The sequence below is a fragment of the Homalodisca vitripennis genome, unplaced genomic scaffold (assembly GCF_021130785.1).
Source record: "Homalodisca vitripennis isolate AUS2020 unplaced genomic scaffold, UT_GWSS_2.1 ScUCBcl_6612;HRSCAF=13908, whole genome shotgun sequence".
In the NCBI taxonomy this organism is placed as follows: Eukaryota; Metazoa; Arthropoda; class Insecta; order Hemiptera; family Cicadellidae; genus Homalodisca; species Homalodisca vitripennis.
In genome coordinates, this window is record NW_025782759.1 from 17,633 (window position 1) to 43,515 (window position 25,883).

Genomic DNA, 25,883 nt, shown 5'->3' on the forward strand with positions numbered 1-25,883 from the left:
ATTAATTTTTAACTTTTTTATTGGTATTATCCTGTCTCTATTGATTCATTAACTTTCCTGTTACCAAGTTTTAGGTTTATATCAGCTAAAGGCTTAGAAGTACAATATGCAAATTCTATCATAGTTTTGAATATACGGATTACTTCAAACAAAAATGAAAGAAATAGATAAAACAAAATAAACATTAAGATATTCACATAAATTATTATTCATAATAAAGAAATTCATTATAAGCTATAATAAACAGGCAACACACAAAAAAGACACTATAAAAACAAAATATGTATATTTTTATGAAATAATTGTTCAAGCATAGATACATCTTAAAAAAACTAAACGTTCACGGTAGCAAATTGAAACAGTATCATATTTAAATAAAGCAAAAATAAATGTTCATTATCAACTGTAAAATACAGGATATAATAATTATAAATTGACATGATATAATCGAGTCAAAGTCAAAAACTTGATAAAACATTAAAACGATACAAATTGTACATCAGTTCTCTTGGAGAAAATATTTTTGATCTGGTAAAGCATACCAAATAGTTTTTGTATGGTGTTCAAAAAGCATGTATAATCAATAATTTATTTTTATCGTGAGCATTTAACAAAATAAATTACTTTATGAACACTCAGTAATGAGTTCAACTATTTACACTATGTACACTTAGGATTATTAATACGTCTTCAATGAGATGTTAGGGTCTGCCGTTGGAATAGATTCATAGTGAGAGCAGACAAAAATACAGGAATGGAGTGTTGTTGGTGAAGATGTAGATCAATCAATTCTGAACAGGTGGCCGAAAATGGTGTCTCCAACAGTTCCATACCTCCACTCATCTGAAAACAAGTTAATGATTACCAAGGAATCTGCAAGAGTGACAAACACTAGATTAAGTGTATAAATCTACTTAATGCTAAAACTGGCAAACACTTAATATCTATCTGCTGAGTATGTCACATCCTAAATGGTAGTACCTAATATTAAGGCCTTTAAACACAACTTACATATCATGTTAGTTTTTAAAATATAGTAAAATAGTATCAATCAAACCCGTCTACAACAAATCCATATTTTGTAAACAGCACCTGTTATCTATAACTACTTGGTTGTATAAGCATAACTTTTGTAAGTTAATAAACAGTATTGTCTATAGTTTATTATCAGCAATACATAAAACTAATGGATATTTTTATTAATACTATCTGTTTGATGGATTGAAAGTTATAAATAGGAAAAAAGGTTAGGACATTTCAAATGGCTGCCACTTTGAAACGAAAATTGAAAAATTGATTATTCTGTTCCAACTAGGGTGTCGAATGGATTAGTAACACACACATTTTCAAATCACTCAGTTAAAACTGTTCCAAGAGATAAATTATTTAGTACAAAAAAAGTGCTGGGTAGATGGTAAAAGGAGGAGCATTTTAAATGTACCTTTACGTTGTGCCCATACAAACAATGTGTAGAAAATGTACCCACAAATTACAGAGAAACCCTGCATAGATTTATACTGCATTTTAGTTAGCTTTATTTTTCACCAATATGACAATGACCACTGTTTATTCGAATAATTTTTTGTAATATGTGTTTGTTTCCATGGTCCATGTTGTCCATTTATATACACCCTTACTTAGAAACAGTACCTACTAAACAAATAAATTATCTATTTAAACCAATTTGACTAACTTTCCTATTTTATAAATTATTTGCTCCAGTGCTACAATAATGTTATATATATATATATATATATATATATATATATATATATATATATATATATATATATGCAAAACTCAATTAATTATCCTTGTCAATAATTCAGTTAATTTAATAATCAAACATTCTATTCTGCATTTTTAATACCTCATCAGGCATGTCAATCTCATTCCACCTGTTCTGGGAAATATTTATGTACCAATTCTAAATATTGATTCAATTTCTATTTCATCCATTTTTCCAAATTTAAAATTATTCAATTTTCTGACACCACTTACATTGTTTTGTTAGAGTGAAAAATAGCTATGAAAAAACAAGTGATAAAATAAAACTGGAAACTTCCAACTACATTTTTGAAAAAGTTAACAATTAAAGGTTTTCTATAAATTCCTGAAGATCATCTCTCCTTCCTGACTTCCAGCAATAACAGCAAATAAAGACTTGTGTTATAGATAAACCGTTTACAAAGGATAAACCGTTTACAAAGACACTGGGTGATTTAAGTTCACACAGGGTGGGGTAAATACCCTTCCGACACTCCCAGTCTCCCCACCACTGCTCGACGCTTGCACGCTCGCTCTGTCTTCTACCCTAGCCACTGCATGGATAATCCTACACCAAAACACAAGCTCCCTGACAATTATAAATAGCTTACTGTCTATGGCTACATGAGTCTGTTCAATTAATATTTTATGGTTGGACTCGACACTTGTATAGGCCTACACACAAAAATACAATACAGTTATAGAATAGGTAAGTAGCTGCGTTGTAAACAAAAAGGCTCAAGCAAGACACGATCAACACCGCTGATAAACAGAGACAAGGAGATGCTCGTCCCACTCCACACACATCACTGCGCACCACTCTCCCTCCACCGGAGAGGGACTCCCTCCTGTACACAGCTACTAATATATTTGCTTCTGCACAGATTCCTTTGCAAGAGGTTATCTACAGCTACTCTTCTGGGTATTGTACCAATTCCTCAATAACAGTTTATTTTAGCAAACTACTCAAATCTTTCATGCAACTATATTACCCACAAAAGTTTTAATTATCCCTTTGTAATTTCAAGAGATCCCTGTAGCAAATAGACTTCTTTTGGTAAGAAATACATTTTAATAATCAACTTCACCATTTTGGTATTAAACATTTTAAAACTGAAGAAATTGTTTTGAACTGTTCACAAAAAAAAAAAAAAAACTCTAATCCTGGCAAAAATGGTAAGCCTCAGTATTCTTCTAAACCTTTATTTTTACAATTTAAATTATTAACTATGCATGCGGTACATCTTGAATTTAGTTCTTACTTTACAAAAATATTTTAACAATTTAAATAACATAGTATGAAAATATAACACAAGGCATCGAAATTATTTTCAATACCCCATTCACAGAATGATACTAATTGTAAAAGAGCTGATGTATATAGGAAGAAAATTATTAAAGAGCCTTTTATTTATTTATTTATTTTATTTATTTATTTATTATTATTTCAACGGCATCCGCCAATATACAATAATTTCACAACATTTTCATGCAACTTAAATATAACATCAACAAAATAAATAACAACTAATTAAATTACAGAAAGTAGTGATTATGCAGTGGAATAATAAATAAGTATTAAGATTTGTGAAATAATGTTACAATAGTGAAAAATCACAAACATCATCTCCAACTGATATTAAGGGGAAAAAACTCTATCACTCATTACTGTTGCAGTCTCTTTTTAAGGTGTGCGATGCTGTCATAAAACATATCACCATCGGAAGGAATGCTGTTTCCACGCCTATGAAGTCGAGCAATAGGACCGTGATAGCTGTAATTGTTTGAGTGGTGGCAGGTTGAAAACATATTCCTGGATCTGGTTCCAGCAGGCACCAAGAGGGATATCCTACTCAGAAGCTCTGGTGAATCGATCGCCCCGTTGATAAGCTTGTGCAGGAAAATAATATCAAACATTCTCCTTCTGCACTCCAGCGTAGGCAGAAGAAATTCCTGCTCAAGTGCGGGGACAGAGACCTCCCGATAGGCTGCACCTCTCAGCCTTCCTGAAGACTTGAAGAATAAGTGTGATATGCGGAAATTTAAGACTAGGCTTGGTAATTATTTTGTAAATTTCCCTATTTTGGTTGGATTCTTTTACTAAAAAGCAGCTAGTAAGTTTTAACCTTTCGAACACCAGGTTATAAGATATTCGCAGAGAAAATACACGAAGATCTCTGTGGCGACTGTATACATCACCGCGATGTATGTTTTCTATACTAATCTACTAACACAAGCTAAACTACCTAATCCAATCAAACTCATCTTTAACTTTAACATTAATTTTTTTCAAATTCCTTTGGAAAAGAGTTTTTATGAGTATCTTTGTTTACATTAACGTGGGTAGTTGTTAGTTGTATGTATTTTCTACTTGTGTACTACATGCATAAATACTACAGTCTTAAAAATTTATAAGGGACCTACAATGTTAATTATTTCAATCCTCAGGTAATATCAGTGGTTTTGTGTGTCATACACTCATTGATTTTTACAGGTCCCATACTTTTATGCAAAACTTCATAACAAGTTTATCTTTTAAGATATAAATCTATTTTTTTAACATTACATAAAACTAAATTGATTCCTAAAGCCGGTTCTGACTGAATGTTAATTAAAATTAATTTGTTTAACACATACAACTACTAACTTCTGGTGGCCAAGAGTTAATTACATGAAATATAATTTTTCTCTATGTAATGATTCTAAGTATAGATCTGTAAATTATGCAGACAAATACTCCCATATACATAACTCGAGTAAGCTGAACCACACACCGATCTTAGTTCTCTCCTACCTTAAACAGCAAATGGTCATCAGGAGCTTCAGCATAGAGGCTGCTCAGTCTGTATATCTTGTTGGGCAGACCGTCCACCTTGTAGCCAAACAGCTGATAGACAGCCTCGCGGAACTCGTGGCTTGTCGTCTTGAATACTTCCCTCAGTCGCTGATTCTGACGCTCAAACGACTTCATCTTCTCCTTTAGTTCTAATATTGAACAACATTTTCTATTATTAACAAATTTAACTGGAACTGGCAAATGCCTGATACTAGGCACTCTAGTCACAGTCTAGATGGCAGCGACTGTCACTTACCATGTCTTACCGGTTATTGTTATTACGTTTATAAAATACGGTCAAAGAGTATTTATTAATTTAGATATTAATACAAATAAGAAAGCTCAATTTATGTAGATAATGAACTCTCTGTCAAATTTAATGTTTACATGTGTATACAGTGGAGTCCCCGAATAGGTCCAGGAGGAAATTTATATATAACGATAATACACAACTAATTACCTAAAAAGTGAAAATGGGTGCATCATTTAGTAAAAAAAGAATCCATTAAATACGAATACAATTATTTTATTAAGCCAGGCTGCACTAAAGGCACTTGATACCTGTTTGATTCGAAAGCAGTTTGGGAATACAAGAATGCTCTGGCAGAGCTGGCTAAGAATAACTGAGTAGCACTCGGTTGGATGCCGGGCCATGAGGGCATTCATGAAAATGAAAAAGCAGACATCCTTGCCAAAAAGGGAGCAGAGTCCATTATGATAAGGCCAGAGCCAGGTTGCGGGATTGCTTTCTCCAATAGCAAAGCTCTTGTAAAAGATTGGGAAAACAGGATAAGAAACTTTAACTGTAGTAGCGCCTTCAAAATTAAGACTATCTAAAATGTTTATCTCTCTTTATGCTAAAGGGTGGGCATCTATCCTAGATCAGAGTAAGGAGGACATAAAAATGATATTAGGGATGTTGACAGGACATGGTCCCCTAAGGAAAACATTTTATGGGGGTGGGCCTTAGCCAGAGTGATGAATGCAGACTCTACGGAGAAGATGAGGAATCAGGGGAGCATATTTGGCTTAACTGTCCTGCCATATCAAAAATTCGGATAAGATTCCTGGGAGCATATCTCCTGAGCACCAAGGACATCAGATAACAGGAGCCCTCAAATCTGATCGGCTTCTGTAAAAATCTCAGATTCTGAGGACACAAATATAAGTAAGGGAGGCACAAAGGTCCTTTTAGGACTAAGTGCGGAGACAATTTGTCTCTTTCCCTCAGGATAAAAAAAGTATTTTATTAGGACAAATTGCATATGGTACTGGCATATGACATTAGACTACTGTTGAGTACAATTTGTACATTACTTTCTGAACTAGTCTCAAATGATTTACATTTAAAATAAAAATAGTTACAAACTGTTAGTTACCTTCCACTTCCTTGGTGGAGCTGGAAGCCATCTTGTCTGCAACAGCTAGTGTGAGGTCATGAGTGTGGCCCTCCTCTAACAGCCGTACCCTCTCTCTGAGCTTGGCCGCCTCCGCCTGACACTGAGCCAGCTCGGTCTGCTGTCGTTGCTCTGCCTCTGCCTGTGGGTTCATTCTGTGCCACCATAAACATGTGTATTACAATTATTGGTCAGAATATATGTTAAACGGTCAGAACAAAGAAGTTGAAAATCTACATTTCATTAAAGATGTGGTTAGCAACAGATTCATGACATATTGTCTTCATAAAGGACCTATAGAATGTTTCCAAATACCCAAAAACACTGTTCATAGACTCTTCGTATAGTGGACAAATTTTATGCATTAAATAACCTAGGATATTTATAAAATAAGACTCAAAATGTGGGTAAGTTTTTGGCATTTGACTGGGAGACCGCCCAATTAGAAGACTGACTCCGCTGTACTAAGTGGGTTGCATTGGCGATAAATGAAAAAGGCGTGATTGTAAAATTGTAAAAACCTACATACATACATATTGTCGCTGCAATAAAAAAAGATTTTGATTTCATTATTTACAAAAGAAATATATTTTAATTCTTAGCAGCTGAAACGGCTGGTGTCATGCCTATCATGGAAGTTTACAGGTTTTCACTGTGTCGAAAAACATTTTGGGACTTGGTTTTAAGTTTGAAAAATTCTTCTTGGCTGAATGGTATTTGACTAATACAACTTTTATAAGCTGACTTTTTACGCTCAGTTCTAAAAGAAGACATTGCAGAGCATGTTTCTAAGACGAAAAAGTGTTACTTTTCCTTTCAGATTTCATTTATTCGAGAAGTTTTCCATTGATCAGAGGATTAAGTATACTATGTATTGTAATTAAACATGAAGATGAATGGCATGACCTGAAAATATAACTAAGAATTTGGATATTTAATTAGATTTCATAAGATACTTTTTGATGCCAATAAGAGATCAAATAAATTAACCGTACATGTACGGGAAGTACGGGCTTGGTAATAATGAGGTAACCTTACCTGAAGTGCATTATCTTGCAGTCTCTCATGTCGAAATCTCCTTTCAAGGACCTGTACTCCATTTGTATCTTCAGTTCTTCCACCTCCTTCTGGAGACTCTCCTTTTCCTTCACCAAAGCTGCCTTCTCTGCCAGAAGAGCATCCATGCGCTCTGATGAAGCCTTGTTTCCATAACCTGCAATAATTCTCCTACAGTAGTAAAGTTTTATTCCTGCATTTAAAATGCCCTTAAAATGCAGATACCATAAAACAACAAAATGTTCATAAGTGTTAGTGATCCAAATTAGACTCACACATATGCCTCAAGACTTATGTAATCATGCAAAGCTACTACTTATGCACTCAAAATATATTTTAAGATATTCAACTTGGTGATTATTGCTACAGACATCCCATTAATATGATCAAGAGGCAGGAAATTATTAACAAAGAAAAGTCTTATTAGAAAATGGAAATAATCTTTTGAATTGTCAGCGGGAATGTGAAGCTTGGTCTTACAGTGTCGCTAGAAAGTTTAGGGACACCTGTCTGAAAGAGAAATGTTACAGTTGGCCCTAAACTAACTAATTTCTCAATGCTATTGATTGTTGGCTGTTTTAAGGACATCAATTCAAGTTTTTATTCAAAATTTCAATATTTTATCTCCAAAAATGTGGAAGAAGCATGCATTAATGTATTTTAAGGAAACTGCCAAAAAAACCTTGTTTTTTAGATATTTTATTTTTATAACTTCTTAACGGCTTGCCATATTGTAATGAAACTTGCACAGTACTTTTATTATAATATGATGATCATTTAAAAAAATATGTCATGTTACAAATAAATTTTGTACTCAACTGGTCAGGGTACAAATAAAATTTTATTTTCGAACATTTTATAACAAAAAATGTGAGTTTTTAATTTCGCTTCTACAAGTAGACGCCTTCATTTACAGACATGCGGTCTGCACGTCATTGTTCCTCTGGCGGTTGTTTTGTGAAACAAGCCTGCGCGCGCATTCCACACTGCCATTGTGACAGTTGTACTGCAATCTTCTTTGTGATTTGTTTATTTCGCTGTTTTGTGAAAGTTAAAGCTGTGATTATGGGCCGCTCATCTGTGTCCGAGGACATTAAATGGCAAGTTATCGGTATGTATAAAACCGGTAGTTCATACCGAACAATTGCATCCAAGTTACATGTGTCTAAAACATGTGTTGAAAATACAGTGCGACGTTTTAACCTAGCCGGTACCGTGATTGATGCCCCGCGGAGTGGTAGGCCACGTAAAACCACGCCTCGGCAGGATCGTAAGCTACTCGTGATGAGCAAAAAGGACCGAAATGCAAGTGCACCTGATTTACTAAGCAGCATGAAACAAGATGATGATCGTTACAATGTGAGTGTAGCAACTGTGAGTTCCAGACTTAGAGATGCAGGTATGAAATCATTTTACGCTATCCGCAAACCTTTGTTAAATGACAAGGCCAAAAAGACACGCCAAGTTTGGTGCAAGGCTCGATTAGGGTGGACAAAAGAAGCTTGGCGGCGTGTTTTGTTTTCTGATGAAAGCCGTTTTGAACTATTTCCAAGGCGCAGAGTTAGGGTACGACGTACCAATACTGAAAAATTTCTACCAGCATGTGTAGCGCCTGCAGTTCAGGCCGGTGGCGAAGCAGTAATGATATGGGGTTGCATTTCAAGTGAGGGTCCTGGGGAGCTTCAGTTCGTTGAAGGCACAATGAACAGTATTAAATATTGTCAAACTCTAGAAGAATTCATGTTACCATCTGCCAATAAATTGCTTGGTGAAAATTACATCTTTCAACAAGACAATGCACCGTGCCACAAATCAAGACACACACAAGAATGGTTCAGTAATCATGATGTTGAGGTTCTGAAGTGGCCACCACGAAGCCCGGATCTTAATCCGATAGAAAATTTATGGAATACCATGGCCAGTCGTCTAGCGAAGAACAAACCCAAGAACAAAGCTGAACTGAAGTTCATGTTGGCACAGATATGGCGGAGTATCAAGAAGGAAGACTGTCTGACACTCATTGATTCGATGCCAAAACGGATCAAAGAATGTTATAAAGCTAATGGAGGACCTATTGATTACTGATTTGTATGTATTCATGTCCATTTTACTATTTTGTATAATTTAAATATTTGTTTCCATTAAAAACAAACTTTTGTCAGAAATTTGTGTTTTTTTTTAAGCCTGTCCCTAAACTTTTTAGCGACACTGTATGTATTTTTAAGTTTTTATTAAGAGAATTAAAACAAGTGATTTGGCTAATAGAAAATGGTATTTTTAAAAGCATTTACAAAACTGGAAATGAGAAGAAAATTTGATCAGTGTGAATAATAACAAACAATGATGTGTTCTTAAAAGCCCAAAAAACTGAAAGGAAATAAAAATTCCAATAACTAAGGTTAGGTCGATATCGATACTTGACATTACAATTACAACTCTTAGCAGTGTAAAGGTTTCCTGATTCCCTTTCCACTTGATTCTGATACCAATATTTCCAACGTATTTTATTACAAAATAATTAATAAAAGTGCTTAAAATAGGCATGGAAAGTTTGTTGAAGCTGCACATCAAATCTTCAACTAATTCTATTCTTATTGGCAGTACGCAAATTGTCAATAGTTAAAACGTGTTATAGTCACAATTTCTTGTACGGTAAATTTTATATATCAAAAAAGTAATTACTGTAATTAAAAAAATAATGTTTATGAAATGGGGGAGGAAGGGAGGGATCAGAAACTCTTTTACAATATCTTTGAGAAATGTATAGCTTCAATTAACAATAATTTTATGTCTGTAATATTTATAATAATAATGTTTACACAAAAGTACATATAGTATAGAACATACATATATGTTATCATGACCAAGAGTATTTAAACATTTCTGTCTTGCCACTCTTTGTTTTAATTGTATAAAACAAAATTATCCAGTGCATTATATTCTTAGCTACTATCTATAATTAAAGAGGCCGAAAAGCCAAGTTTTTTAAAGTTAATTTAGATATGATACAAAAAGCAGGCATACCGATAACAGATTGTAAGGATATTTCTCTTCTTCTCCATTGAGTCATTAAAAAGAATGCACTTTATGAAGACGAAGAGAAATATCCTTCCAATCTGGTAAAGGTAAGTCTGCTCTTCCCATTCTATCTAATTATTTAGTTACTAACACTATTTATGTATTAGTTAAAAATAATATTTAGTTATTATTTATATAGGAATCTGTATCTGTAAGTTAAAACCAAATTTTAGAATCGGAAGAAATCAAATCTTTTTAGAATTGGCCAATCATTGCTGAAAAGACAAAAGTGCAAAATAGATCATGACCATAATTTCAGAGAAGAGTTCTACTAACCTTCCACATCCATGATGGCTAGACTGGGATCTGACTCCAACTGTAACATGCGTTGCTGATACCCAGACACCAGCTTCTCTAAAGCCTCCAGCCTGGAGTTGGGCTGGGACTCCAGTCATGGATCATGACCATAATTTCAGAGAAGAGTTCTACTAACCTTCCACATCCATGATGGCTAGACTGGGATCTGACTCCAACTGTAACATGCGTTGCTGATACCCAGACACCAGCTTCTCTAAAGCCTCCAGCCTGGAGTTGGGCTGGGACTCCAGTGAGACTCCAGTCATAGTCACCTCTTTCTGGCACGAGTCCACCAGGCTGCGCAGATCATCTCGTTCCTGTCACAATTTACAGTGGTTATGAATGAACACCAATCCTCACATTCATAACAATGGACTTATCTGCATTGTTGACGATGTTGAACAGGTATTACTTAAAACATCTGGTATGGTCCAGTTTCCATCAAACATAATAAAAAGCGTTGGCCTCTATCTATATATATAAAAATGAATGTTTGTATGTTTGTCCTTTATGGAATCGTGAACTATTGGACCGATCATGATGAAAATTTGTACGTATATGTATTTTTCCACGGAGAAGGTTTATAAGCTATGCCCATCCCTTTCCCGATTCAGGATTCCGCCCCACTGGTTACAGAAATACCCATAAGAAATGCATTGCAGCAAACATATGTTAACGTCTTTTCAAATTTTTAATCAGCTGTTCTTTGTAAACATATATTACACTTATAGTTTTAAAGCATAGAGTAAGCTTAAGAGAAACGACAAATTTTGTTTAAACTGTTTTTGCAATCACTGTTAAATATAGACTTTACTATCCAGATAATACAATTCAAATTTGACGTAAAAATTCACCTTTAACTGCAATATTTATTTAATATAAACCATGCTCATGCTTGATCAGAAGAGTAATGCAGATATCATAATTACTATCTTACGTTGGCTACAAATATAAAGAATGTTATAAAATCAACCTTAGTTGTTTTTTTTGACAGAAGTATGGTTCTCAAAACTCCGTGTGTACATATTCTCTCGATCGAGACAACAAAGCAAGCTCAATCGTGGCATCGGAGATATAACTAATTTAATCTAAAATTTATTATAGTAAAAAAAAAAATTTACTAAGTAATATAAGGACTTCGGTTCTTAAGATTTGCGTGCGAAGCCGTGGGTAACAGCTAGATAGAGGCAGGAATATGGTACATACCTTCATAATACGCCCAAGAGGCTCACGATGGAACGACTATCAATTATCTCAGCAATGTTTAGAATGTGATAGAAAAAGAATAAGTGAATATAGTGTACTGTTTTCAACGGGAAATTGCGTGCGAAGCCGCGGGCAACTTTTGCAAAAAATTATTGAAATGCGCAGCAAAGCGCGCCGGGCCCGCTAGTAAGTATATAAAATAATAGTATTTGTCCTACATTAAATAGGCAGATAGTATTAATAGGTAATATTTCCAATAGAACCAAATACTCAGAAAGTAAAACAATCAATGCTGGTCACCAGAGCAGTTGAGAACTGGCAACAATTAATGGTTCTCCTGCTGCTGGATGTGGTAGACGTGCTTTAGTATAGTCCGTTGCAACTTCTTCCTTGCTCCCAGTCTATATAGGCTGTAGCCAGTACACCTTTCTACTTGTATCTTTTCCTGTTATTCTCTTTGTTCAATTCAGCCTACTACCAAGCAACTCTGAACTTATCCTGTGATGTGATACACATTCTTTTTTCTGTTATATACAATGCTCTTGTTGCAACCAGTGGTTTGGTACCTTCTGGGGCCACTTCCAATCATTAAGTATTTTCAATAAGTTACAGTAGTTAGTAAAAAAACAAATGAATTTACTTTCATATTTTCTAGATATTTTGAGGGTTTAAAACTAATTGTAATATATTTTGTATGTACAAGTGTTTAATATGCCTCCACAAAGCGGATAATCCATAAGCTGTATTTACAATTAATTTAATATTGTGAAAATACCATAAAACACACACACACACACACACTTTTCCACATGAAATCAATTTAAATGATATCTATGCCTAACCTAGAACTAGATATTTCAAAACTGAATATAATGGTCGAATTCACATTACATTTAAACTACAATAATCTTTTACTTGTGTTAAATGTTTTTATTACACGTGATAGTTTTAAAATATTACTTTCATTTTGTAATTATAGATATTAGAAAGTTTACTTACCCAAGTGATAAGAGTGATCTGTTTTCGTAGCCTGCGGATCTTGGTGGATTGCAGCTCCAAGTTTTTCTTTGTGTTAGCAAGCTGATCATTGGCTTCTTGTAGCTGTTTTAGTTTTTCATTGTGAACTTCTTTGAGGCTTTTCAGTCTGAAATTTAGAAACACAATAACTCTATTATATTGTGTAGAAGTTATGTGTATAATATACATTATATATTTATAATATATATTATAAAAACTTGTTGCAGTGTTCCACTTTAAAGGTTATGCAGGTGTGATATGTGTTCTTGACTTCTGTGCAGTGACAACGCCTGCCTGCATTTTCTTTCATCTAGACTTCCAGCTGTTGTCGTATATAATGCGTTTATTTCAGTGGCAGTTCATTGCCTCACATTGTAGGTTTTTAAGTACATGTTTATATATAAAGTTAAGTACAACTTAGGAGGAGGGTAAATTTCTATTCTCGAAATGTAGTGTTTATATACATTTCATAACATACAACAATGACAAATGTTTTGAACCCCTACTATCTATCCTTTCTAACCATCCATCATCAATAATAAACTTTAAACAAAGAAAATAAGTACTTGTGAACAGCTGACATCTATACATACAAACATTGATGCATTAACGTAACCATAAAAAACATGAACTGCAAGTCAAATAAAACCACAATACAGTACTTTGATTATCTATCTACAGCTTCTTACTCACAAAAGTATGAGGAAAACAATTTTACGTAATCAATAATTTGTTTACTCTTAATCAGCTGTCATCCGTAAATATATATCATACACAATCATAGACATAGAATTTACGAACTTAAAGTCAAATACGTCTTATAAAAATCATATTTCCTTTTTTTTTATCTATCTACAGTTATCACGAATATTTGATCAAAATTTGATATTGAATACATATAAACAAATTATTATATAACTTTTTATATATTGGAAGTTTTATATGCAGGGTTTACACAAAAGAACTCCAGGGTTTTGAGGTTAAATATTTAAATCAAATTACAAACTTAATCAGGGTTGCTACAGGAGTCCAATAATGAAATTCCCTGACTTTTCCCTGATTTCCAGACCAAGTTTTTCATTTTTCCCTGACTTTTTTCGACGCAATCCCCAGGGTTTTTGGCAATTAATGGGTGGAAAAAAGCGGTGTTGAGGCTAAAAAGCGGTCGTCTGCAGGCTTGGACTCGGCGCGGCGGCAGTAAGTTTATTTGTGTAAAGGGATTTTATATTTTTCCCTGACCAACGTCTAAATTCCCTGACTTGAGACCGGATTCCCTGACTTTTCCCCGATTTCCAGTCCTGTTTATTTTTCCCTGACTTTTCCCTGACTTCCCTGACCTGTAGCATCCCTGTTAATGTAATGTGTTTATACATAATTTTAAAGGTAATATAATCAACATTATTTTACAATTCAATAAATTTCAATGTGGACCCTATTAGTGACACAGCATACATCAAAATAATATTCTAGCTCTCCCCATATCCTGGCCAGCATATCTGGGTTTCCATGCGAGCAATTATTGTTGTCGAACAATGGTTTGAGATTTTCATAAATAGTAGTTGGCAGTACTGCTGATTGTTGACTTTGAAAATACCTTAGCAGACACTCACTCAGTTAGTGTAGTGCAATGGTAACACCTCGACAAAAGGCACAATGTGTTGGCTTGTAGAAACTAGTTTAATTGTTACGGTTCAGAGGAACTTTCAATGCAATTATGGTGGAGATGTGCCCACATTGAAGTTTACTGTTGTAAAAAAGTCTTGGTTATATTACTTTTAAAATGAAAACACATTAAATTAAGTTTCTGGTTTGATACAAATCTTTAACATCAAAACCCTGCAGTTCTTTTGTGGAAACCCTGTAATTGATGTATCACCATTTCTTTTGAACATTAATACTGTATTTTAATTAACTAGTAAATTGAAAACTATATTTGAGATATAGCTATTTAACCTTGTTTCCCAAATTACAAAGACCCTACAATAGAATACACTAGTAGGGAACTAATATTAGTTCCAAAGAGGGTTTTTATCTACATGTTGTAGATATATCTTTCTGGTAAAATGTTGTTTCAAGTTATATAAATACTACCTTTTAGGCAACTATTATGACTGGCTGATGTTAACATAGCATATTATGCACCACAAATTTATGTTCTAATCACACAGGTTTAATTTTGCTAAGAACAAGAAGTAAGCTAATAATAAAAATTTTGAGAGTTTTGTAGAAAACTCCAGGAATTTTCAGGCCAAATTTAAATACAATGTATTTTTCATGTTTTAGGTCACATAGCAGGCATCCTATAATACACCTGTATGTCACAAAGTATGTGACTTACACGCTCTCTGCTTGCGCCTTCTCTTGTGACAGAGTCAGCTCACGTTGCTGCAGTGTCTCTATACAGCGGCGTAAAGCGAGTGGGCCATGCAGTGGAGCGGACCCCATCACAGAACGGGCCAGTCCCTCCCACTCATTCAGCCGCCCTTGGGCTACGCCTACCTCCACACGCAGACTCACGCACTCTCGCTCACGCTCCTCCAGTTGCCGCAGCTTGGTGCGCAGGTCCTCCACAAGCCCTTCCAAGTAGACGGTGTTGGTGGTCGCTTGTCTGTAACACAACAAAAAGCACCAACTTGATGACATGACTAGACTTCCGTAAATAAACAGTTACGATTCATTAAAAATTTAGGAAGATAGCTAGGAAAACTAGAAGACTTTCTTTTTGTTCAAAATAAGAAGGATTGACAGACTGGTTACATGTTATGCTTAATCTGGTGAATACCAAATTTACAGTTTTAATGGTATTTCTTTCATGACAACATTGAATAAGGTAACTTCAGTACAGAAAGTTGCTTTTATAATAGTAATTTAGTAATTTACTGCTACAGGAAGATCATTAGTGTACAACAATAATTAAAATTAGTACATAAATAAATGTATGCTCTATATATATATATATATATATATATATATATATATATATATATAATTTCACTAAACATTGAATCACAAAAAGTACTTGCTCCGCCGGGACTCGAACCCGGATCTCTCACTTGCCGGGTGAATGTGCTACCATTATACCATTACACCACAGAGCGCTTACTTTTTCCGATTCAATTATTTTGTATTTGGCCGTATCTGTCACATATGCGTTTAAATAAGCAAACTAACATATGATCGGAAGACCAAATACCTGTCAAACGACTTTTATTTACATTATGTGACAGATACGGCCAAATACAAAATAATTGAATCGGAAAAAGTAAGCGCTCTGTGGTGTAATGGTAGCACATTCACCCGGCAAGTGAGAGATCCGGGTTCGAGTCCCGGCGGAGCAAGTACTTTTTGTGATTCAATGTTTAGTGAAATTAAATAAGGCTATTGCCATTTATCCAGTTTAATGTATATATATATATATATATATATATATATATATATATATATATACCCATCCACAAAAATTAATAATAATGTGAACATATTTTAACAGACCTCAAAAGTACAAGAAATAATGGTTAAAATATAACAACTTAGGTGAATATATTAATATACAAGTTATCAAAATAGTGTTTACATCCAACTATAGTACTTATCATATTTAACTATAATTTATTTAAAAACTATAAATATATATAATGTTTTTGTTAACCTTTATCTAATAGGACATTTAAAAAAAGACAGTCTATAGATTTCTTTTTTTAGTAGCGAAACAAATCGAAGTATTTTTACCTTATAATTGAACTAGCTTGCACACCTTATGCTAAATCCTGTATTGCCTAATATGTAAAGTACACAGTATATCTAGATATCTAATTATATACAGTATGTCCCATGAAAATATTTACATATTAAAGCTTCCATAACATGCTCATTTACTGGCCCATCATTTTGAAACTTTCCACACTTTTCAATTAGAATATCAATAATAGTGTTTAAAATTTACAACTGTCTCATTCAAAAGAAACATATTTAAAATTAAGTGCATTAAAAGAAAAACATATAAATGAACAACTTATTGTAAAACCAATTTATTCAATCTAAAATCCATCCACAGAAACAACAATATACAAATAACTTGTACACTCTTAAAAAGATTTCTGGGTATTCACAAAAGTTCCTCTTTGATAACGTAAACATGAGAGAGTTGTAAAATGTACATCATTCTTGGTATCCAAATTGTAAAGTGTGAAAAGTTAAAAATGGTCATATAATCTTAGATGTGTAAACTTCTTCATGGGACACACTGAATCTTAAAATAATACAATATAGAAACTCTATTTTGAATAAAAATTAGAAACCATTAGTTAATACAAATAATGAAATGAAAAATTTCTTTATTTACAGAGGCAAAGTTAGGACTTAAAAGTCCTCTCTACCACTTAACCTCCATATTTTTAACAATAATCATAATCATAATAACATATTTATTTATAATAACATTATATTAATAATCATATTTTTAACAGTTCATTAGCATTGACATTAAAATATTAGCCTTTATAGAATATATTTATAGATTTGAATTAGTTTATATTTATAATGCAGTTTCAAATTTTACTCCTATTTTAAAAAGCGAACTTAAGATGGATAGCTGGCAGCTGACAATGTTTCCGCTTAAAATGAAGCATCTTCCGTAATTCTACAACTAAAATTAAAATTGAGAAAGTGTTTGAGGTTTAACACTGTTCTTATGGAGATTTGAAGATCACAGTCAGAGCAGCCAGGCGCTGTTTCTTAAGGGTGAAATGTATCCTTTAGAATAGAAACTGCAGGATTATTTTTTAAAATGTTTAAAATATAAAAACAACTTGCTTTTTCAGACAATGCCCCATATCTAGATTAGAAAACATTATTTATATCAATTGTAGATAGACTGAATATTAGCTAATGACTGCTAGGCTATGGGATAACTTTTAAATCATGTATTTAATTAAAGGGCAATTCAAAATGTAGTAAACATTTAAATTAAGTTAATTTGTTAGATATAAAACATAAGTTTGTTTTTAAACTCAATGTTTGCAGATCATTATATCTTACAAAACATGCATGTATTGATTAAATAGGCAAGTAGTACCAATAAAGTGATAATGTTTGTGCATAATATATTTATAATTTTGTCAAAGATAAGTATGTTAGGAAGTATGATCATAGGACATTTGTAATATTCAATATTGCATAGTCATGTCACAGATTTGTACTTGTACTAACCTCAGATTTTTATTATCCTCCTTGAGCAGACTAATTTCCCGCTCAAGTTCTGAGATCCTGAGCAGCTTGTTCTGCTGAGTCTGCGCCAGATTATAAGCCTCTTGGTGAGACTCTTTCTCATACTCCAGCTCCTGAAATAACCATCACTTCACAGTTAATCGTATGAAACTAGATATTTGCCTATGTAAAGTATTACAAAAACACTTGATACCTAAAATATAGTTTCTTCCTCAGGTTAAATAATTTAACATACAGCAAATAAGGTTAAGCAAACAAATAATACAACAAGACATGTGACATGGTGCGGCACTTAGTGGGACTAGAGCCGCCATCTTGGCGTCAGAGTGTTTCTACACTCAGCACACAACCAGCTATGGTAGATTGTGTATGTGCCTACTGTAGTGGAGTGTTGAATTGAGCGCCAGCGTTTTGAATTGTAATTTAAAATCCTGCCAGTTGTAAAGTGCGATCTGCGATAAAGTTTTTGTTGGAGAAAATCATAAACCAATTTAAATGTATTGCCAGATTTGTGATGTGTACAAGGAATGAGTGAAAGTGAGTGATGTAGTGGTGCATTGACTTTAAAATTGGATGAACCAGTGCTCACGATGAGCATCACAGTGATAAGCCTAATCTTGCGGGTGATGAATTAGTGACAAAAATCAATGAACCAATCCGTGAAAATCGTCATTCACGATTACAGAACTCTCAGAACATTTCCTCCAAATTTCATGAAGTTTATTTCACTTGGTAACCACAAATTTTGTGCCAGGTGGGTTCTGAAAAACTAACAGAAGACCGCAAAAAACAGACTTGATGTAGCTCTGAGATTTTTGGAAGACAAAAGTCATTATACCGTAACCGGCGACTAGATTTGTTTAAAGCAAGGCACCTGTAAAACAAACCGATAGTTGATGGAGTAGGGACACACTCATTTGCCCAAGAAACTGAGGAAGTGTCTGCACATGGTGTCAGCAAGAAAAATCATGAGTTCTGTATTTTGGGACACCCACAGAGTGATTCTAGTTTATTTTCTTGAACATGGCTAAATTATTATCTCAGAGAGGTATTGCCAAACACTCAGAAACTTATGACGTGCAATACAATACAAGCATTGGTATAAACTCAGTAAAAAAGTTTTGTTTTCCACAATGCTTGTCCTCACACAGTCAGTCGTACCCAAGAGCTCGTGGATGGTAAGTTATCAACCATCCGCAGTACAACCCAGATTTGGCCCTAAGCGACTACCATCTGTTCCCAGCAATGAAGACATGGCTCGCTATGCAACGATTTGACACTGACGCTGAACTGCATGCCAATGTTAACCAGTGGTTATGCTTAATTTACAAAGGCAGGAGTCAGTAAACAAATATTTTCAGCCTTAGATATTCAAACAATTTATGGGCTATATATAATGGAAATGGTGTTAGCAGTAAGGCTTGCTAGACAGTTTACCTAATTAGGCACTTTCCACAACTATTCAACAAGAAACCAGAATCAGATGGCAGCCCTAGAATTTACTATGAAAAACACCAACTGCATTAGAATTTATAATAACTCACCTATAGAGATTTTAAGAGCAAGCCATTTTCTGAATTTTAAAAAGAAGCTTAAACAGTACTTAATTGCCAGGTGGTTGTATTCTTTTCATGAATTTTTCCAACAACCTTAATACTTAAAATGTATTATTTAAAACTATATTTAATTTGATACTCAACGTCGGTTGTACAAGTCACTGTAACTATTTAAGTTAGGTTATTATGTTCATTGACATTTTTTCATGTTTGTATATATATTTGTTATGTACAAATTTTGAATAAAGTTTAATTTGAATTTGAACCTTCAAAATTTAAAGATTAAAGACTATAATTTTCACTTTTTTCATTTCAAAACGTTTTACTTTCTGGACAGCCCTTGTACATACCATCAAGAAAGAGATAATATTTCAAAGTCTTTAAATTAAGTATTTATGTTTTTGAATTACTTAAAAATGTAATGGCATGTCTGTAAATAACCTGTTACTCATTTTATATTTTTAACTCCTCATTCACTTTAAATCTTACATAATAATATTCTTTCTAAAAACTCTTTCATGTTTGAACAAGTATTTGAATAGCTACAAATTAGAATACTAATATAATAATAAAGAGCAAATAAACAGCAAAACTGTGTAAAGAACATACAAAATATATTTTGTTTGTTACTAAACCAATAGTTGCAGGAAGTTACAAATAGTTGCAATAATTCTGTAAGATAGCAGTACAAGTTAGGAGGAACTGTGGGTGAAAAAACAACTAAATTACTGGTAATGAGGAGATTGATAAAACATTTCATATACTACTCCTAGACAGCACCCCTAGACATGCACAAAGCAGAGAGCAATGATAAGGCAACTGGAGGTAATTAGCTTATAGCACCAGGCAACCCGTTGTGGTGATTTAGTACGGTGTTATTAACCTAAAAAAAGGCCTAACCTTGACATCCAAAGTAAAAGTTTTATTCCAACTCCAAATTGTTCTATATAACCCTCTTATTGTTTGGTAAAAAGTTACACCATTTTGAGCGTCGGGTTTGGGGGGGAGGGGGAGAAAAAGTAGGAAATTTAGTAGTTTTTTTAGTTTTTTGGAAATTGGTTAAAAAGTAAGCTGTTTAGCACAAAGAGTGTTATATACAAAAATATTTTACATGAAATTTTAAACAAAAAATGTCCTATGCATATTCCCTGTAACATTTACGGTTCATGAGTTGCAGACGGTGTAAAAAATAAAAATGATATAATTTTTAAGGTTTTTTTTTCCAAATAAAGCTATATAGAAATAAGTAAATGATTTAATTAAAGAGTAATAATATACTACAGTATTATAGTCAAAAAGAGGCTAAGAGGCACCATAGAAGGTTGAAAAAGAAAAGAATCACAGCGACAACTACTTGGATCAATTCCATACCGACTTGTTCTCGGGTGTGCGAAGCAATGGAAGAGTTTGCAGGTGTTCGCAGCCTCTCTTCAGAGCAGCACGTGGAGCTACGAGATGCAAGGCAAAAAAGAAACAGTAAGGACTTGCAAACCTTCATTTCTTGGATTGAAGAACATAATCCGTTCTCTAAATCACCTGAACTCTCTTCCTTGTCAACAGGGGTTATAGGTGATGAAACTGTAAACTGCGATAAAGCATTTGAAATAGGAGCCATATCCATCAAAGCTATTGAAAACAAAACATTTAAAGAAAAACACATGAAAAGAAAGTTTGCTGTCAAGTCTCTAGCCTCTATAACGAAGTCGGTGAAAATTAACAACAACATGGTATGTATAAATCCTAACACTCTCTTACATCGGATGGTGTGTACAGTAAGGAGTGATGAGAGATTAGAGGAAATTTTTCAGTTTGAACTCTGTGCATATCCTCCATCACTGTTTGACGAATCTGGCTTGATGAGGAAGGGGAAAAAAATCATCAATGGTGACGGTTTTGGTTTCAGATTCAAAAGAATCATCAAACATCGATGACCCCGTGAAAGTGTCCTATATAATTGACGGAGGCCACCTCCTACATCGTGTTGTCTGGCAACAGCCTGCTACATTTAAACAGATTTGCGAGCAATATAGTGATTACATATGTACTCATTATGGAAAAGCGACTGTTGTTTTTGATGGTTACGAACGAAGTAACACAAAGGATCAAGAACACCTACGAAGATCACGTTCCAACATTGTGGTCAAAGTAGAAGACTCAATCCATGTCAACATAAATCAAAATGAATTTTTAGCTAGTGCTAAAAACAAGATGGGTCTAATAACCCTCCTTTCATCGCACTTGCAACAATGTGGTTGCACAGTTCTTCAAGCATCGGGTGATGCTGACCTATTAGTAGTATTAACAGCTATTGATGAAGCGAAGAAAGATGTTCAAACGTGTGTTATTGGTGATGACACGGACTTATTAGTACTGTTGACTGTCCACGCACCTTCAGGGAATAAACTGAAAATGGTCGTACCTAAAAAAGGAAATCACCAAGAAAAAGTGTACATTATTTCTGACATTCAGCAAGGCATTGGGGATATGAAAGATGTACTTCTGGTTACATACGCCTTCACAGGATGTGACACTGTGTATGCTGTCTATAAGAAGGGAAAAATTGCACCTTATAGGAAAGTTCAAGCCAACAACGTTCTTCGTGAAAAACTTCTGGTCTTCAACAACCCCAAAGCCGACCCCAGTGCAGTGGCTGATGCAGGAAATTACTACTTGCAATGTTTGGAGCCAAGAACACTGAAGATCTAGATTGTCTCCGCTACCAGTCTAGTTGGATGCACTACCCCCCACTTCAGGAGCGTCCAGACTGCATTCATTTACGATCTACCACCAGGTACAACAGTGGCTGAATGAAGATAAGGATCCACTCGAGTGGGGTTGGAAGAAGATTGGCGACCACCTGACACCAATTACAACAGCACGTCCTGCAGCCCCCCAGGAATTACTGTCCCTTATAATGTGTACTTGCAAAGATGAATGCGTTCGTAATTGTGAATGCAGAAGGAGTGGTCTAAACTGCACTAGCATATGCAGCAATTGCTCAGGCCAAGCATGTGATGACATGGACAATAATAACATCTTAGACGACGAGCTAGAGGAGGAGGATAATGTGCTGGAGGATGAGTGAAGTTAATAAAGACATTGAACATTCCAAATTTGAAAGATATTTATGCTTAAGAAGTGAATTTATGTTGCAATGTTCGTAGAAAGTTCAGGGTGGGTTTCTCCGTACCACAGGTTTATATGGCCTAGGCCTGTGGAAGCCTCTTTTCCCTTAAAAAAGAGTGCCCCTTGATAAGGTGGTGAGGTTGTCGTTCCTTCAAGGGCTTATCACTAACATACCACCGGCCAATAGCAACATTCTTTTACAAAGCTTTTTTTTTTAAATTATCTAAATTACGAAAAAGTTAACATTTACACCGTCTGTAACTCTTGAACCGTACAATTTAGAGTGATTATGAAAAGGACCATTCTTATTTAAAATTTAACGTAGAACATTTTTGTATATAACAATGTTTAGGATAAACCGCTTAGTTTTTGAAATATTTACGAAAAACTAAAAAAACTAGTGCTTTTTCAAATTCCCCCCCCCTCACCCCCAAACCCGACGCTCAAAATGGTGTAACTTTTTACCATAGAATAAGGGGACTATGTAGAGCAATTTGGTGTTGGAGGAAAACTTTTACTTTGGATGTTGAGGTTTAGGTCTAATTACACCGTACTAATTAGATGTAATCGCCTGGGAGAGGGTTAACACAAGTCAAGTTTCATGTAAAAAAGGACAAAGGACGAAGCCTTTTAACAACATTCTTTTAACAACAGAGTTAAATCCACTACAATTGGCACTTGCTATCCAGGTAACAAAACACACTTCATTTATAAGAAGGAAATGGCATTAATTTTAAAATATATAACATTTAAGTATAATACATGTATCTAATTTTCTGCAGGATATGTTTTTTGAAGATTTTTATAAGAAATCTAATAATTCCAAAAATATTTATTTATATACTTTAATATATTATTTACAACATAGGAATAAAATATTTTTTTAATATTCTCTGAGTATATTTGAGTTAAACATACAAACATAAAAGTTTTATTTTACATGATTACCAGTATATTGGTATGTATTATACATACATTTATAGGTTTTAATATTGTTTTAATATACTTACAGTTTTATATAGCAAATATAGTTATGTTAGCTTGGATATATCCAACCCTGCCACTTGGGAATCTTAAACAAAACAGCTTGAAAATTAAAGCTCTTCCTGAATTTCGTCCAGTATACAAATCTGACCTTGATACGCTGAGTAGCCACGAGCAACTTAGACTTGTCGGTCTCCCACTGCCGCAGCTCCCTCCGTCTGTCACGGAGTTCCGTCGTCAGTTCCTCTGTTAGTTTCCGAGCCTCTACCAGCTCTGCCCGTACTCCAGCAGCCTCCGCCTCCACTCGGGCTAGCTGACGCTCTAAAAAAACCGCCTCCAACTTGTCTCGGCTACTACTCTCCAGCTAGGCAGACAGCACCACCAAGTTTTAGATTAATTTTTAAACATTTACTTACCATGTTGACTGGCATAAACATCACAGACTCTTGTTGGTTTCATACCAACTAGCCGTATGTCAGAGTAATACTTAATGAAATATACACTTGTTACACATCTATGCTAGTTTTAAGAGATACGACAGATATGGACCATCTGTAGCTGTTCTGTACTTGGAGATTTCAGATTTCTATATTGGAGTTGCATGGGCAATTCTCTTTATGCATCAATCATTATATTATTGCATGTTATTCATTCAAATTTCATATAATCTTACTTCATCAGCATTTTCTATGGCTAATTATTATAAGCTATTTTCTCTGGCCACCCTTTCCTATTGTTTTTTAGTTTTTTTTAAATATAGCAACTACAAGTACTCTTCAAAATGTTATTTTTCAAGTCATGGATTTACTAATACGTTTCTTTTACACTCTGCATATTTAGTATTCATCATGTAATAACAAAAATCAATAAAGAATCCTGCAATAGTAAATACATGAATATGTATTTGTAAATAATAAAATGAAAAACTCATCTTAATTCAGTGTAGAGGCTGTATTCTAAAATAAAACCAATTATCCTCTCTTCAAAAAATGAGCTTTCAAAAAAGTTAAAAGTATAAGATGATAATTATAAGATTAAAACGTTTTTTAGAAAATTATTAAAAGTTAAGAACTTGAGATGCCAATTAATTATAGTTCTAGTTGCATATAGATACAGAATCTACAGTAAACTGATATGGGAGAAATAGACGGCTCAATAGTGGTAAAATTATGAAAGAACTGAAACTGTCTTAATGGTTCAATATAATTACAAAATTCTTAATTTGCCTTAAGCATACTCGAAAAACCATACACAATTAAATGCAAGTCTAGTGTTCAAATCATGTTTAAACTGCTGAAAGGATATTGAAATAGTTGTCTTAGGTTAGTTACTTAGTCCGAAAAAACTATGTGACAATTTTTAAGAAAACAAACTCAAGTAAGTCATAAATGCAGTATTTCTGAATCCAGATATCAAAATCTAGATGTAATTCAGAATTTTCAATAGAGCTGGGTTTTAATAGGTATTTTTTTAAAACCATACCATCATTCTCTGCTGACCTTCTCTCAAAACAGATCTGTTAAAGGATTGTCTAGATATGATTAAAACCTCTCTTGATGGGAAATCCAGCTTCTCGCTTGATCATCAAACAATTAGCCAAACATAGCTCAAATTTCAGAAAACTTCTACAACCAGGTCTTTTGAAGAGAAAGAGTTTTATATTATAAAACATCCTAAAACCATGTTCTGTCTTTATTTTTAGTTACAAGTCTTTAGCAAGTAGTTGTTTTATTTTGGCAAGTTGTTTATTCTTTCTGTTTTGTGGTTCAGTTTTTGAATTGATATACCACTTAATGACATAGAGATAAATGTTGAAGGGCTTACTAACCTCTGCCAGTTTGTCCTGCAACTGAGCATTGTCAAGCTGTAGTTTCTCACATCTATCATCTGAAACATATTTTTCTTGTTTCTGTGAGTTCCGCAACTTTTCCAACTCCTCACGTGCCTCAGCATCTCGCTTACGAATAGTTTTCAGCCGATGTTCTAGTTCATGGATCTACACAAAAGCCATATCAAGAGTGATTAGTTGAAGTATAAAATCAATGGTTAGTACTTTTTTTAGCACATTATTCATACTACTCAACAATTAAACAATATTCAGAATAGTCCGATAATGATTTTTCAGAACAAAAACTCTAAAAAAGTTGAAATTGTCTTCAGCTTCAATTTTTGATACTGAAGGAAATACAATTTTTTAAATACTCTCATTTTATATGATACCCCTCATGATTAAAACCACTTTCTGAATTTAAGCCAGTAATTGGTGACATTGTTGCTGCGACGGTCAAACATCTCCATGAAAAAGGCATTTTATGAAGTAATTATAATGCTTTTCGA

The 25,883-nt window shown here is 34.0% G+C and overlaps 1 protein-coding gene across 1 annotated transcript in view; it reads right to left on the reverse strand.

The window, feature by feature from the left end:
* Positions 1-269: 269 nt before the first annotated feature.
* LOC124373885 (mitotic spindle assembly checkpoint protein MAD1-like) overlaps positions 270-25,883 on the reverse strand; it is a 34,668-nt gene continuing 9,054 nt past the window's right edge. Inside the window, exons 3-12 of the mRNA XM_046832204.1 lie at positions 25,375-25,542; positions 23,698-23,910; positions 17,863-17,993; positions 14,993-15,262; positions 12,637-12,781; positions 10,568-10,748; positions 7,039-7,213; positions 5,983-6,155; positions 4,562-4,752; positions 270-843 (exon numbers count right to left, since the gene is read on the reverse strand). Coding sequence (XP_046688160.1) covers positions 691-843; positions 4,562-4,752; positions 5,983-6,155; positions 7,039-7,213; positions 10,568-10,748; positions 12,637-12,781; positions 14,993-15,262; positions 17,863-17,993; positions 23,698-23,910; positions 25,375-25,542 — 1,800 coding nt within the window. The 3' untranslated portion in view covers positions 270-690. The remainder of the gene's footprint in view (positions 844-4,561; positions 4,753-5,982; positions 6,156-7,038; positions 7,214-10,567; positions 10,749-12,636; positions 12,782-14,992; positions 15,263-17,862; positions 17,994-23,697; positions 23,911-25,374; positions 25,543-25,883) is intronic.